Genomic DNA, 17,210 nt, shown 5'->3' with positions numbered 1-17,210 from the left:
GAGTCCAGTGGTGGCAATTGTAAGCCCCTCCTACTGTGGTAAGAGGGCATATTTGGGATATTGAAAGTGAATGGTGGCAAAGTAAGCCCAGCTGGTTCCCAGCAACAGCAGACAGGGTGGCATAGGCGGTCCATCCTGTCAAACCTATAAAACAAAATCAAGTGACAGGAGAGGAGGGACAGGGCAGAGAAGAGAAGGAAAGGAGATCCCCAGGGCCTCCCAGAAGTTCCATACTAGTAATTATGAATAGGGTAGTTAGGTGAAGTTCGCCCACCTCCAGGATGGGCTTTCCCAGAACAAGCAAAAAAGATGTGGGCTAAGTTAATCCTGCACAATGATGGAGCTGTAAGAAGAGGACTTCTTAAATTCAAGCCAACAGAACCACATTGCCATGAAATCAATGAGCTGCTTTTGCCTAGACATGGAAAGATTGTCCATAGTCATAGAGAGGTCTATCCGTCAAAACCATTCGTTCCAGCTGGGAGAAACATTAGACTTCCAATGAATCAGAATCACAACCGACACAGCACTATTTAAGTGTCTGAGCAGTGATTTCTTGGGAGAACATTGGAGGCATTCAGTAACCAGAAGTCTGGATCATCTGGCACCAGGCACAATAAAATATCTGCTGAACCTTTTTTTAATCTGACTCTAGAAGGTGGCCAACACCGAGCAGTCCCACCAAATGTGGAGGAGAGTCCCCGGCCTTAAGCCACATCTCCAGCAGGGCTCCGAGACACCCGTGAAACATTTTACTAAGCTGAGCCAGACACCTGTACCATCTAGAGGACCCTGAACAGCATCTCTATCACAGAAAGGCTAGTAGAGCTAGCCAGAGTGAATTGGAAAATTTTAGTCCACAATTGGTCATCACTACTCCTTCCCAGATACCGGTCCCAGGGTCAGCATTGCCCAGTAGAGTCATATAAATTAACAATAAGTATGTTATAGATATTAGAAATGATATGTTTTGGGGGTTGAGAGGCGCACCACAACCCCTACCAGTACGGCTTTAGTATGCAAATAATGCCTGGTTTGGAGGTACCACCAGAATTCAGAGAGGCGTAGGCCCACTTTTTCTAGCAGAACAGGGAAGGCACACATACAACCATCAGCTGACCACTCTTGATCACTGCCCCCATCAGACCATGACCTGAAAGCATCTAGATAGCCCTGGAGGGAAGTCCAACTTAAAGGACAATGAGGTAAGCTAAGATATTGGGGAAGAAATAAAGTCCATATTTTGGCGTCTAGCCCAGCACTGGAGAGTAAGCCCAATAGTAGGATGTGATGAGTGAGGATGTTTGGGCAGCCATGGGAGGACGTTGGAGGGGAGTCCCATTGAATGGCCCTCAATAATGACACATTGTTTAGAGTCAAGGGCTCTCGTCCATTCCAATTTTCTGTGAACTAGCACAGCCTGATAATATTTAGAAAATAGAGGAAATTGCAGTCTACCCTGTGATTACCGCCTATAGAGAATGTTGTGCCGAAATTTGGGGGGATCCCAACCCAAACAAATTTACAAACTATCCTCTTAATTTCAGTGAAGTGTCTGTTGGGGGGAGGGGGCATGGATAGGGAGCATTTGTAACAAATATAAAAGTTTAGGTAGCGTGTTAATTTTTCTGATGTTTAGCCTCCCAAGCCAGGAGAAACCATTGGATCGCCATTGCTAAAACTCCATGCAGAATCTAGGAATCAAGGGGGCAAAATGATCTCTCTATAAATTAGCCAGCTTTTTCATAAGCAATACCCCCAAGTACTTGATATGAGTGGGGTGCCAGGTGTTCTGAATGGAATTTTTAGCCCCTCTAGAACCACTGCAGTATTTGAGGGAGATAAGGCCCTAGATTTAGCATAATTGATTTTTAAAATTGGACAGTCACCAAACCTTAAACTCTACCATTAGTATGAGCATAGATACTATAGGAATGGTGACTGGTGCCAAGAGATCATCAGCAAATAGAAGCAACGTGTGCTCCCACCCCACCTTCACATCCAGATTATTCCTAAGTGACCTGGCCAAAACCTCCATGCAGAGGACAAATATCAGGGGGGAGAGTAGGCAGCCTTGCCATGTGTACAGAGAATGTGTCAGAGAGCCATTGACTCTTACCTGGGTTAGGCTCTTTAGATAGAGTGAGTATTCTATGTAAGCAGTCAGGGCCCAGTCCCATATGCTCCAGCACTCCAGTAAGGAACTGCCAGTCAACTCTGTTGAAGGTTTTTTCCACACCAGTAAAGTAAGGACCCACACGCTTTTGTCTGAATACATTAAGCCTATGCTCTTCATGGTGTTAGCTCAGACTTCACATCCCAGGATAAAGGCAGCTTGATCGCTGTGAATCACATCTACCAATGCAAGTCTGAGGCTGTTAGCTAGCATTTCAGCAAAGCAGCTTATGTCAACATTCTAAAGAGAGACTGTGCTGATCTTGATTGAAAGATTTGTCAGGTAAGCATTATTTTGAGCTTATTGGGAATTTTTTAGTTATAACAGAGAGGGCACTTTTTCTTTTGTCATTCAGACACCATGAAATTTCCCACTAATTTTGAGGAAAACCAGTAAGGGGTAAATGTGTCAGTCAATGGTTATCTAAAACTGCTGATTTTTCCATTTGTATTTAAAACTGAAGTTATATTACAAACTAAACCAACCCAAATTTGTCTTTTATAAAAAATTGGTTTTAAACACCAGCACACCACCGACAATTTATAAATTTGCACCCAAATTTCCAAAAAATGGTGGTACAGTGGGGCTCACTAGGAACAAATAAATACATTTAGATATTTTTTTTTTTAATACAGTTTAGACCATGCTTTATACATGTAGAGCATTTCACCTTCAAGAAAAAAAAAAATATATATACAGATTTATTTCCCTTGTATTTTTAGTTTTGACTTTGCCATAAGGTATCACTAAATCAGATTTAGTTACAGCATGCCTGTTACCCATTCTTGTCACATCCTCTTGAAGACTAAGAAGAAAAAAAACACACATTTTTCCCCCGTCATAAAATATGAGCAAGTGGTTTCGCTTGGTCGCAACAGTGAGCAGGGAGCCAGGTCCCACGGTATCATATTTTCACACCTAAAGAAATAGTTATCAGATAGTTGTAGACATTCACCATGAGTTGTCCAAGAACAAATTTACTTTGCTCCCAACGCTAAAGGATACCTTACAATTTGCACTTGAGAATCACGTCCATTAAATCAATAGTATTATAAAGAACATACCTTTTAGTGTATAATACAAGTACATTTTGGGTCAGTTGCCTGTCTACCACCAAGGTTTGTGTGAATGGATTTAAGAGGCTGCAGATTTATTCTGGACATGTAACTCATACGTTTATCAGGCAAGCGGTGGCCTACTCTGTACATAGATATGTACAATCAGTCTACACAGTAAGTTTAATGTGTGTGGATTAACTACTCAATAGTTGACATTAAACCATTTGCTAGTACAGAAAACACAGGCCCAGAATTTTTAAACAGTAATGTGATCTACTACAATCTTATTACAAATTAAATCTAGAAGCAGTTCCTAGGGTATTCTGGTTAGACATTGTGTTACAACCTCTTCACACAACCCTTATAACACACCAAATAATGTGTACACTCCTATGAAAGCTTTATTAGTAGAAATCGGTCAAGTGCTGTACCCTTTAGCATATGTTCACTACCTCTGATTAGCCTGTTAAAAAGCTGCTGCCCAGTTTTGCCCATGAGTTACAGATCACGGCTCAGTGGTACACAACCTGCAGGAAACCAAAACAGACCGGGAGACAGATACTATGGCAGTATTTATGTCCCATATTGTACAGATCACACTGGGAGTGGGGACTCTGCCAGAGACAACCCAACATTTGTCAGTCTGGTAGCAAATCAAATAACCAGATCCACTCCCAGACTGTAGTGTATACTCAGAGCCTGCAAGAATAGGAAATAAGGTACTGCTACATATATATATATATATATAAAGCAACTTTATATTTTATGTTGAGTGGTTCTCTAAAAGGAATCATTAAATGGAGATTTTCATTACAATACATCTGATAACCAAGTTGGACTTTATGATAAACAGCTATACTCTGGCCTCTGTCCAGGCAGTTGCTGTTGGATTTTACACAAACCTGTCACTATTCACTGCCTAGGCTGGTGTGTAAGACTGGTATGCTGGGTGGCATTTGTGAGGTAGGGGCATTGCTTACTGACCACTGGTAACACCACCCCTTTGCCAGAGAGCACACACACCACTCTGCCCATGCAGACTTTTTAAGCAGTGCTTGAAGTACGAGATAATCCAAATAGGTTCCTCTCTACCTGAGGTAATTCTATATATTAATCCACTTTTATTGCAGCCTCTCCAAACGAGTACCATTCACCATTGCAGTCCTCAGACAAACCAGCTGAGCACCCCTATGATAGCTGGCCCATGGTGTAGTGTTCACCAGTCACAGTGTTACTAATGTCAGTTCCAGAGCTTGTATGAAGGGAAATAAAGATGTATACAGCTGTCAGTCCAAGAACAAAACACCTTGGTTCCTACAATACATAATCCAATACACAACATGTATTCTTATACTGTGCCTATTGTGTATTGTCAGATCAGTTACACCAGACACCTTATATTGGTAACAGCCCCACACCACTTTCTGGTTGGTTACCATCACACAGATAACACACGTCATTCTTTAGCATAATAATGCATTACCATGTACACTGCAACCTGTGCTACCATTTCACTTCCACATCGGTGGCAACATATACTTCTGTTGGGACCTTTGGTTTTGACATTTCATGTGAAATTTCACTCCCAAATAAGCTTCCTGGTTTGTAAGGCATAGACCGTGATGGACGGCTATCAGTATCCTGTTACAGAAGAACTATCAACAAAAGGAAAAAAAAAAAAGTCAGATTACAGTATTTTAATTTGCCCATTTTAGATCACAAATGGCAAACGAACAGCATACCAATCCAAGGCAGTTAGTGACAAGTCAGTATAATAATATCTGACTACAGCAGCTGCCTGGAGAGGGGTGCAAAGTATAGCAGTTCATCACAAAGTCCAATTTAGTTACCAAATATAATGTACTATGACCAAATTCAAAGTATTTTGCTGTAATGAAACTCAATTTACTGATTGTTTCCTTTTAGCGAATCAGTAAACGGTTGCTCTATAAACAAGACTGAAATATATCACATCCATCATAGCTATTCTGCTAGAGGTGGGTAAGGCCTTGTGCACTACTAGTGTTTAATGCTAGTACGTTGGAGGAGATATTGGAACACTGTTATAGGTCACCATACCAACTTAATGTTCAACAGTGTCACTTTTTGGAACCATTGATGTGAATGGAGAGTCCTCCACAGACTTCACTCTACTCAAGTGTTCTTTAATTTCCATGTGACCATCGTGTTCACCTGCGACATGCACTGGCGTTTAAATTTGCCCTAATCAATACTGGAAACATAAAAAAAAATATTTCTAGACATCGTAAAAAAGGCCAACAAGTCACAATTACCTGTGTGAATAGGTCAACACCTAAACCCAGGAGGAGCAGAAGCCAGCCTACATAAACTCCTTTTGTAATGTCTAAACGAGTGACCGTGCCAATTTCCTATAAATAGAAAGGACAAGCTAAGTCCTCGTTTAACCAGCTGAGCCAGTCCTTACTATAGCACAGCATTCCAGCCTCAAATCAGATGCAAGGAACACACAAACAAACCTTCCGGCACAGCTATATATAGCACTCAAACAAAGTAGAACTGGTCTTACCAACAACAAAACGATGATGGTATTTGATATTAGTTAAGATGCTGTCAATCTTAAAACACATACTTTTCTAAATTAAGCTGTTTGACACTGTCCAGCTGCTTAAAGATACAGAAACTGGATTATATTTAAAAGAAAGTATGGTTCTATCACCCTGTAGGGCCCCATAGCAGGAATAAGCTATACCACCCCCTATTACGTGACAAAGGACCCCCACTCCTGTGTGTATCTCAAGAGAAGGAGCTTGTACCAACAGCTACAGGACCAATATGTTACTGGACAGGCCATTCACAGGTATAACAGATACACACCAGCCACACACCATGATTGTACTATAACCCAGTTTTACATTCAAAATATATTTGTAGATCAGAGTGTAAATGTGGTTAACTACTAGAATGGACAGTGTACAGATAAAGTGTAAATATATGGGCATAAAAGAAATTCATTAATAGTCAAATAAAGCAATTATACAATGTGAACCACAGTATATGACAGCCATTTGTGGGTTGAAACGCTTCATGGAGGAGTGTATGTCACTAGGACCTAGTGACATCTGAGGCACTTGATACATACTCATGAATGTTACTCCAGACAGCAGTACGGCTGCCTCCACAAGCCAAGTGAGGTGCAGTTTTATTCTCTTTATACTCAAAAGAAAACAGAGGTATAAACTGAATGAGTTTAGTGTGATTCTATTACATGATCATAAACAGAAGCAGCACATCACAATTAGAAAATATAAGCAGACCAAAAAAAATAAAAAAAAATAATGTTCAATGGGGCTTCTTCCCCAAACCTGGTAATCCTTGAACATAAGTGCTATTGGCTTGGCATCATCAGCATAGGCAACCTAAACCATTTCACAACTGAAACCATGATTAATGTACAGCGTGGCTGCAAGAGACAAGTCCAAACAGAGGGGAAAAAATGCAAATCAAAATCCACCCTGGGACATCCATCACAAGCGTGGAAACATCCAGAGTCCCCTTCTGCTGGGAAGTTCAGTATTCGTCCAGGGTGTCCGCTCTAGGAATAGACAGGCCCCGCTCTTTCAGGGCTTGGACCTTCACCTTCTCCGCCTCCTGTTTACTTTCCTGCTCTACTCGCTGCTCCTCTAAGATCTCCTCAATGGAAACCTGAAGTAATGGAGTGTCGCTCTCCTTCTCCAGATCCTGTGGTGACACATTAAGCAGAACGAGTCAATGGAAGCCACTGCATTAAAAGGTTGAGTCCACCTTTGTGGGTTAAATGTGCAAATATAAACCATATCTTCTCCAAACATTTCTTAGCAACCCAATACCTTTTTCTGCCAGGTCTTTATTTTCATTGGACTGGGCATCTGCATTGCTCTCATATGCCCAGCTTCTGCCACAGCATCTTATGCCCAGCAGAGTCTAAACTAACCTGCATTAAAAGCTATTGGTGCTAGTGCGTTCAAAGCGCTAACATTTGGCAGATAGCATGGTGCCTACTGAAGGCAGACCTGGCAGATTAGCTCTACTAGAGTAACTAACCTCTGAGGCTATTTTGTGAATCTTTTGGATTAAATTAAAGATACATTAGATATTAGTCAAGTGTTTTAAGCCAACCTTTGTTATAATCCATTTATCTCCACCCATTTCATGGATTTGAATGTTCTCCCTGTTGGCTTTATGAACCAGGAAACATTGAAGAGTTATTTAGGAACATTGGCAGCTAGATTTTAGTGCACATATTTCATTTGAATGCAGACACTTTCTTCTTTTGTCCAACTCGATCTAGAGAAATAAGCTACTTGCTGCTATGGTTCAGAGCACATTTTCCACCCAACTAGAAGGTTAGTAAATGAGCCCGTGATGACATCTAACAGCTGCCTCGTCCTCTGTATATTCCGATGCTGCCAGAAACAGACATAAAATATTAATCTCCAAACCAGACAGACAGCCATACTACGAGCCTAAAGTCCACGTGTATGGATTCTAGCTTACTACTCTGGCAGAGGGATGTCACAGGGAGGTCCATTTAAGCAGGTGTTTGAGTGGGCTATAACAGGTCGACACAGAAGAATCGTTCAATGCAATACCCCTGTGTGGGCCCAACAGTGTTGCTGTTGAGGGTAAATCTTTGCTACTCCTAAGCAGAGCAGTATGTGAAAAAGAGGCCAAAAGTGGGTGGCATTTGAAACAGAATGCAAGTGCGCTTTAAAGTAGGAGACTGTATAAGTGGGTTAGAGGTGCTATTTAGGCCTTCTGTTTATGTAGCGATGCAGTTTGTTGCTCAAGGGTGTGGGCTGTGTCAGCACACAATGCTCTAAGGTAAGCAGTTGTGTGACTACAATCACCAACACGATGTGTGAGCAATAGTCTTCAGCAAAGCTCCTACCACTCACTTTAGTGTGTATTTTAGGGAATACATTTGAGCAGGCCACCTCTTGACCAACTGTAAGATCTACATGAGTTCAGTGAAGCAATTTAGATTATTTAGAAATTTAGTTATACATTACTCATGGCTCACACTAGCCACAGACATTTGGCAGCTAAATTGCACCTGGGGACAATTGTTCACAGCCCCCAAGGGATACCATACACAAGAGACCAGAAGACAGATTAACTGAAAAAAATCACTATACTTTGTGCTAGATCTATTAATTTGTGGTCACCAACATGACACTGCAGAGAGGAAAAAAACAAATTGCATGTAACCCAGGTACTGCAGTCAGCCACTGTGACCAGAGTCTGTACTGTCAGATTGTGGTCCTAGGCTATTTTCTGCCAGTCCCAATCAAGCTGGCCTTGGATTTGGGCATTGCATACATGAAGAGTTTTAGTTTTAATTTTTGGGTTGCAGTCTCACTATAAACGCTAGAACTGGCTAATAATCTTTCATGGTGAGGGAACAAACATTACAAGATTTTCAGAATGAAACAGCAGCATTGTTATCAATGTGAAAAGTCTACTCACAATCTCTCCAAGTAGGACCACATTCTCTCCACGGACAACAAATATCCCCCTAGGGATATCCCCATATTTCTTCCCAACGTGTATCCTTTCCACGGTCTGGTGCAGCACGAGATTAGCTGAGGGCGAGAGGAAAACATGGATGTGGGCTGTATTTATCAAGACTCTTGCAGGAAAGTTTACAGCTGTCCCTTATAACTTACATCATAATACAATTAACCCAATTATCCTGTAAACTTTAAATGGCGTAGAACAGTCTGAGTTTATTTACAGACCCATTATGGTTCTCACGTCTTCATAAACATTTTTAGAGATTTCAAACACCTCTTACGCACACGCCCCTTCACAGAGCAGGTAACCCTGTGCTAAACTATGACGTACCCAGGAACTACCCCCATATGTTTACATTCACACTACAGAGGATGCCTCACTGAGCATTACTATAACTAGAAAAGCAATATTAGCTACACAAATGCTTTAAGCTATGAAGTCCCTCTATTGCTGGGAGGCCTGCTATATTTGCCTACATAAATTGAGTGCAGACATTTGCATAACACATGTTTTACTTTTCAGAATGGACTAGGATTTACCTACAGACATTTGAATAAAATCTATTTATTTCACATGAGCACATTTCAACTAAAAAGTGACGCATCATGGTACCCTATTAAATGGATAGTACCACGCAATGTATTTGCAAACCATTGTTTAGCACCTAGCTCAGCTACAGATTTATGGCACACCTTAAAACAGAAGCCTAATGCAAAATAGGCAGACAGCCTATAAAATTCCAAAGAAATGACCATACACAAATAAAGTCAGATTCCACACTATAACAACCATAACAAGCCACACAATACAGCAACGATCACATATATCATGTGCAAAATTCAGTTAAATTAACAGTTACCAGTCAACATAAGGAATCTTGGTTGTAACTAAAAAGCAGAGGGGGGAGATAAAAACTCAGAAGTCTATCCTGGTGTTTTCAATTTAAGCAGGAGGCCCAATCTCTGGTCGCCATGCAAGTCGTCTGCGTCCACCATCTTTAGTAGTGAATTCCCATGTGGATCTACACTTTTACACTAGATTTCCTTCTCCATTATAAAAGCAGAACACATCCACTCCCCAATTTATGATCGCTCCAAACCGCAGTGGTATCAAGAGCCTAGGCCTAGGGGGTATCCAACAAAATTTCTAAGGGTTCCCTCAGATACCACTGCAACTAATGAGACTTGTCCCCTTGTCTTTACAGCTTGCAGACGTATGGACCGCTCCACCGATTTAATATATTTGTGACAGTGTGAGAATGTATTTTGCTGTGTCAGTTGTTCACTTAACATATCAGGCAGTTTTGATCAGGGGAAAAAAAAAAAAAAAGTCTGATCATTGCTGTAGTGGGGCACCCACGCTTTAGTTATGGGTTTCTTAAAGGTTTTTATCGTGTTAAGTTAAAGTGTCCTCTTCTAGATTTAGCCATACAATATATACTGCAGTAAGATTGAAAAAGGAAAAAAAAGGATTGTGATCTATACAGGTACAGGAAGTGTGTATTCATTGCTGCCAACAGTACCGTTTTACGTATCAGAGTGACATGTGAAGCAGGAAGGGACAAAAGAAAATATGCAAAATTAATGATTTCAAGAGTAAGTCAGTTCTCATGTTGAAGGAAATGCAACATAATAGTATTTACAAATTTACTTAACAAAAGCACTCGGGCACCCCTGTCTTATAGTCTTGGTGCTCTAACACATTTCCTGTGCTAATTATGCAATAGGACAAGTGGAGCTAATTTGAGAACATTTACAGGAACTGGCTGCAGTTTACGTAAACCGAGGGCTTTTCTGACCATCAGTTTTAGGTAAAGCTGTTCTTGCAGAGTAATTGGTCTCCCCCACAGAACAATTTGCCGTCCTCTACAAAACAACATTTGTTTTTCACATCACCATTCACACTACTAAAAGTGTATGCCGTATAAAGGGGAGTCTAAAACTAATGTTGTATATATTCTGGACACATTATCCTATACAAAAACTCACCTTTGACCGCTCTTTTTAAACAGTATTTTACTAGGTTAAGATCACATTATTCTTTATCTGCTGTTGGTCTATGTGTACCCTGTTCTGAAGGAGGTGAAGCTAGGACAACCTGCAAACAAAAAAAATTTCTACCTCTATTGTCAGAAGGTCACAGGCGCACTTTAAAGTCTGCATATTTTTTTATAATGTGTGTTTGCAACAGTAGACTTCATATGCTCTATCCTGCAGAGCACGTCCTATGGTAGGGTTCACAGCATCTAACTTTCAGTAAAGTGTGCCGATCTTGTGATTCAGGGACCTACCCAATTATGTGACCAAAGAACAGGGCTGTAAGTGAAAAGGTAACATCCCTGCGCATACAGGTCAGCTAGCAGCCCTAGAAGGCTCATGAGATATTAGTGAGGACACAGCTGTATAGAGGGAAAGCAAGAAAGCCAGAGTTTGTGCTGCTGGCAGCCCTACTTCTCTTACTGAAGAAGAAACTGCTAACACACTGATGCAGGAAATCTGGGGTGTCAAACAGCTCCATATGAAACTCAACTCTTTCACTCCGTCACCCTCTTCCAACTCGTATAGCAGTCCCCGGGCCAGAGCACACTTGCAGTCTCAGCAGCAAAGTATGCTTTGAGAATATTCTGGCCTTTCAAGCTCATATGGCATAATTCTACAGCATTTACACAGCAACATGACAGCTGCATCACTGCCACCTTGTGACAAACTAAGGTTGCTGCAGGCCAATAAATCACAGCAACCAGGAAGTAAAAAAAAATGTAAATAAAGTGTAAACACCGTTTCAACAGCATATTTGCTAAAACAATTTACAGACAATACTTGTGCAAAGACTGGTTAATTTTGCATGACAGAACTCCTTTCCTCTATTACTTACATTAGTAAGAGGAGTTAAACACTGTCACCAATTAGCCTGGCCAAGTGTACATTACCATTAAAAAAATCTCCATAAACTGATCATTTATCTGAAAGTTCAAGGATCTAAACAGGACACTGCAGGACCACTATAACAATCCATCCCCTACCAACATATATGTCATCCATTCAAAACAGAACTTACCAAACTGGTCAATGCTTCTCAAATATCCAATGAGAGTTCTTCCATCTCTGAGTAAGACCAAATGTTTTTCTTAAAAAAAAAGAAATATAGAAACAGTTTATTATGAAAAAGTCCTGTGCCTTTAAACCATAAACAGAACAAGTGCTTAACAAATAATGGATAAAAGTGCCAACTCCACAGTTTATTCAACTTGAAGACATCCTTGACCACCCTCAAAACATTAATTTAACCTCCCTGTCATATTGCCTTCACATGCCAGTCTAAAATACCTCAATTGTTTCAGCTTTAGCAGGACATTCCCACATCGAAAGAGGGCAGATTTGTTGCTTAGGTGGCAGTTCCGATATTTAGGTGAGGTTGACAGGATCATGATTCATTCTAACATCAATATTTCAACCAGGTAATTTGGGAAGTATGGAACACAGCATTGTCATTACTTACACGATTCCACACTCATTCCTCTACTTGCTGCACCCACCAGCCTATCCCTCTGCTTAAAACTGTTGGTAGACAATGTACATTTGCTTCTCCTCAGCACCAGTACACTGCCCCCCCCATCGCCAGCAGGCATCTTCTGATCACATACTCCATGAAGCCAGTCTTCCTTACAATCATAGACATCCCTGAAATACTTCTGCATGACTGTGCTCACGCAGTGCTCTTCTCAATCCTACACCAAGTTTGGCAGCACCTCATTTATGGAATGCCCGATCTACCTTTTAAGTTTTACATTCTCTCAGCACTCCCATAAATCACAAGTATATCCTGTCACTGAGCACCCACTTGCTTAAGCTGGCTTTTCACCACAATATCATTAATTAGCCAGCACACAGACTGAAAATGAGACAGATAACCTAACTAAAATGACATCAGGCAAATTTGGAGACAAGTTTGTAAGATTACCAGTCCGTATGAGACTTCTAGCCACACTAAACTATCCCAGCGAAGCCAGAAGAAATACAACTCATCTAGACTGGCCACAGACACATGGCCTAATTGGACAATGAACCTCCTGAAGTCAAATGCGGGATCAGCCTGGGTCTGGCCAACATGACATCACCTGGGAGTAACTTAGAGGAGAAACCCTATTTGGTCCAATCTTTTACATGCATCAGACAATGTTAAACTGCAAGCTCTCACAATCAGAATGCAACAATAAATAAATAGGCCAATTATGTGAATTATTGGAGAAAACCGACAACAGCCTGCACAAATCCAATTTACAGTACATTCTGTAGCAGACCGAGCATGTAGCAAAGAAGCCAAGAACAGTATGTTAACTAGAACTAATCGCATGTGGTCTGAGAGAAGCTGCAGCAACATTTCTCATTAACCAAGCTTAGCAGTAGAACAAGCCCTTTCACAGATATCAGAAAGTCTGAGTTACTTCACTCTTCCGCAATGTGTTCACAAATCCAGCATTAGCTATAAAAATCTGAGAAGAGAACTTTCAACTCCTTTTGATCTGTGGCACTGTCGGGGTATAAATAAAGTCCAGGGGGAGCAAAAGTGATAGTGGGGAATATAGTGCAGCACATTTAAAACCAAATTCCAATGGAGAAATTTGCAATATCATTTACATCCAGCAGCTGTATACAAGTTTGCTCAACTCTATAACCTGCAATAAACATAAGGGCAGAGGAGGATGACACCAGGCTACGCACACACGTATGAGGACAGGAGAGGATGACACCAGGCTACGCACACACGTATGAGGACAGGAGAGGATGACACCAGGCTACGCACACACGTATGAGGACAGGAGAGGATGACACCAGGCTACGCACACACACGAGAATAGGAGAGGATGACACCAGGTTACACACACACACACAAGGATAGGAGAGGATGACACCAGGTTACACACACACAAGGATAGGAGAGGATGACCCCAGGTTACACACACACAAGAGAATAGGAGAGGATGACCCCAGTCTACACACACACACACACACACAAGGATAGGAGAGGAAGACCCCAGGCTACACACACACACGAGGATAGGAGAGGAAGACCCCAGGCTACACACACACACACACACGAGGATAGGAGAGGAAGACCCCAGGCTACACACACACACACGAGGATAGGAAAGGAAGACCCCAGGCTACACACACACACACGAGGATAGGAAAGGAAGACCCCAGGCTACACACACACACACAAGGATAGGAGAGGAAGACCCCAGGCTACACACACACACACACACGAGGATAGGAGAGGAAGACCCCAGGCTACACACACACACACACGAGGATAGGAGAGGAAGACCCCAGGCTACACACACACACACGAGGATAGGAGAGGAAGACCCCAGGCTACACACACACACACGAGGATAGGAGAGGAAGACCCCAGGCTACACACACGAGGATAGGAGAGGAAGACCCCAGGCTACACACACACACACACGAGGATAGGAGAGGAAGACCCCAGGCTACACACACACACACACACACACACACACGAGGATAGGAGAGGAAGACCCCAGGCTACACACACGAGGATAGGAGAGGAAGACCCCAGGCTACACACACACACACACGAGGATAGGAGAGGAAGACCCCAGGCTACACACACACACGAGGATAGGAGAGGAAGACCCCAGGCTACACACACACACACACACACGAGGATAGGAGAGGAAGACCCCAGGCTACACACACACACACGAGGATAGGAGAGGAAGACCCCAGGCTACACACACACACAAGGATAGGAGAGGAAGACCCCAGGCTACACACACACACGAGGATAGGAGAGGAAGACTCCAGGCTACACACACACACACGAGGATAGGAGAGGAAGACTCCAGGCTACACACACACACACGAGGATAGGAAAGGAAGACCCCAGGCTACACACACACACACACGAGGATAGGAAAGGAAGACCCCAGGCTACACACACACACGAGGATAGGAAAGGAAGACCCCAGGCTACACACACACACGAGGATAGGAAAGGAAGACCCCAGGCTACACACACACAAGGATAGGAGAGGAAGACCCCAGGCTACACACACACAAGGATAGGAGAGGAAGACCCCAGGCTACACACACACACACACGGATAGGAGAGGAAGACCCCAGGCTACACACACGGATAGGAGAGGAAGACCCCAGGCTACACACACACACACACACACGAGGATAGGAGAGGAAGACTCCAGGCTACACACACACACACACGAGGATAGGAGAGGAAGACCCCAGGCTACACACACACACGAGGATAGGAGAGGAAGACCCCAGGCTACACACACACACGAGGATAGGAGAGGAAGACCCCAGGCTACACACACACACACGAGGATAGGAGAGGAAGACCCCAGGCTACACACACACACACACGAGGATAGGAGAGGAAGACCCCAGGCTACACACACACACACGAGGATAGGAGAGGAAGACCCCAGGCCACACACACACACACACGAGGATAGGAGAGGAAGACCCCAGGCTACACACACACAAGGATAGGAGAGGAAGACCCCAGGCTACACACACACAAGGATAGGAGAGGAAGACCCCAGGCTACACACACACACACAAGGATAGGAGAGGAAGACCCCAGGCTACACACACACAAGGATAGGAGAGGAAGACCCAAAGGCTACACACACACACGAGGATAGGAGAGGAAGACTCCAGGCTACACACACACACACAAGGATAGGAGAGGAAGACTCCAGGCTACACACACACACACACGAGGATAGGAGAGGAAGACCCCAGGCTACACACACACACGAGGATAGGAAAGGAAGACCCCAGGCTACACACACACAAGGATAGGAAAGGAAGACCCCAGGCTACACACACACACACAAGGATAGGAAAGGAAGACCCCAGGCTACACACACACACAAGGATAGGAAAGGAAGACCCCAGGCTACACACACACACAAGGATAGGAGGGGATGACACCAGGCTACACACACACTCACGCATGAGGATAGGAGGGGATGACACCAGGCTACACACACTCACGCATGAGGACAGGGGAGGATGACACCAGGATACACACACGAAGATAGAAGAGGATGACACCAGGATACACACACGAAGATAGGAGAGGATGACACCAGGCTACACACACTCACGTATGAGGACAAGGGAGGATGACACCAGGCTACACACACACGTATGAGGACAGGGGAGGATGACACCAGGCTACACACACACGTATGAGCACAAGGGAGGATGACACCAGGCTACACACACACACACGTATGAGCACAAGGGAGGATGACACCAGGCTACACACACTCACGTATGAGGACAGGGGAGGATGACACCAGGCTACACACACTCACGTATGAGGACAGGGGAGGATGACACCAGGCTACACACACACTCACGTATGAGGACAGGGGAGGATGACACCAAGCTACACACACATGTATGAGCACAAGGGAGGATGACACCAGGCTACACACACTCACGTATGAGGACAGGGGAGGATGACACCAGGCTACACACACGAAGATAGGAGAGGATGACACCAGGATACACACACACGTATGACAGGGGAGGATGACACCAGGCTACACACACACGTATGAGGACAGGGGATGACACCAGGCTACACACACACGTATGAGGACAGGGGAGGATGACACCAGGCTACACACACACGTATGAGGACAGGGGAGGATGACACCAGGCTACACACACACGTATGAGGACAGGGGAGGATGACACCAGGCTACACACACACGTATGAGGACAGGGGAGGATGACACCAGGCTACACACACACGTATGAGCACAAGGGAGGATGACACCAGGCTACACACACGTATGAGCACAAGGGAGGATGACACCAGGCTACACACTCACGTATGAGGACAGGGGAGGATGACACCAGGCTACACACACACGTATGAGGACAGGGGAGGATGACAACAGGCTACACACACACTCACGTATGAGGACAGGGGAGGATGACACCAGGCTACACACACGTATGAGCACAAGGGAGGATGACACCAGGCTACACACACACACACGTATGAGGACAGGGGAGGATGACAACAGGCTACACACACTCACGTATGAGGACAGGGGAGGATGACACCAGGCTACACACACACACGAGAAGTGGAGAAGATGACACCAGGCTTCACACACACGGCCTCCGCATGTGTTATACTGACTGTCAATATCCTCTATGAGGCTGGCGGTTCCCGGCATATAATTCATTCTCTCTCCCGCCCCTCCGCGGGGCAATTCCTCACACCGAACCCCGCGCAAGACCAGCAACCGGAAACGCGCCCATCTTTGAAGCCCAGCTTCCGGGGGAACGGCGGTTCTCTGTCGGCGTCTTAAAAAAAAAAAAACCACGTTACTGTGACGTCACCAGTCCATATGACCCGTTCCA

The 17,210-nt window shown here is 43.8% G+C and overlaps 1 protein-coding gene across 1 annotated transcript; it reads right to left on the bottom strand.

The window, feature by feature from the left end:
* Positions 1-6,458: 6,458 nt before the first annotated feature.
* Positions 6,459-17,172, bottom strand: LSM1 (LSM1 homolog, mRNA degradation associated). Its single transcript, XM_075206993.1, has 4 exons — positions 16,987-17,172; positions 11,827-11,895; positions 8,722-8,837; positions 6,459-6,954 (listed from the first exon to the last, which is right to left on the bottom strand). Exons 1-4 carry the CDS (start codon positions 17,030-17,032, stop codon positions 6,784-6,786), a joined length of 402 nt encoding a protein of 133 aa, XP_075063094.1. The 5' UTR covers positions 17,033-17,172; the 3' UTR covers positions 6,459-6,783.
* Positions 17,173-17,210: the final 38 nt, after the last annotated feature.

The sequence above is a fragment of the Mixophyes fleayi genome, chromosome 4 (assembly GCF_038048845.1).
Source record: "Mixophyes fleayi isolate aMixFle1 chromosome 4, aMixFle1.hap1, whole genome shotgun sequence".
NCBI classification, from domain to species: domain Eukaryota; kingdom Metazoa; phylum Chordata; class Amphibia; order Anura; family Limnodynastidae; genus Mixophyes; species Mixophyes fleayi.
This window is presented reverse-complemented; position numbering and strand designations above follow the sequence as displayed.

Bases quoted from the DNA above. Each gene is read 5' to 3' on its own strand.
- LSM1 (XM_075206993.1), bottom strand. From the start codon at position 17,032: ATGAATTATATGCCGGGAACCGCCAGCCTCATAGAGGATATTGACA. The intron at 8,838-11,826 runs GTAAGTTCTGTT...TCTCGCCCTCAG, and splicing joins GAGAAGCATTGACCAGTTTG to CTAATCTCGTGCTGCACCAG. The intron at 6,955-8,721 runs GTGAGTAGACTT...GTGTCACCACAG, and splicing joins TGGTCCTACTTGGAGAGATT to GATCTGGAGAAGGAGAGCGA.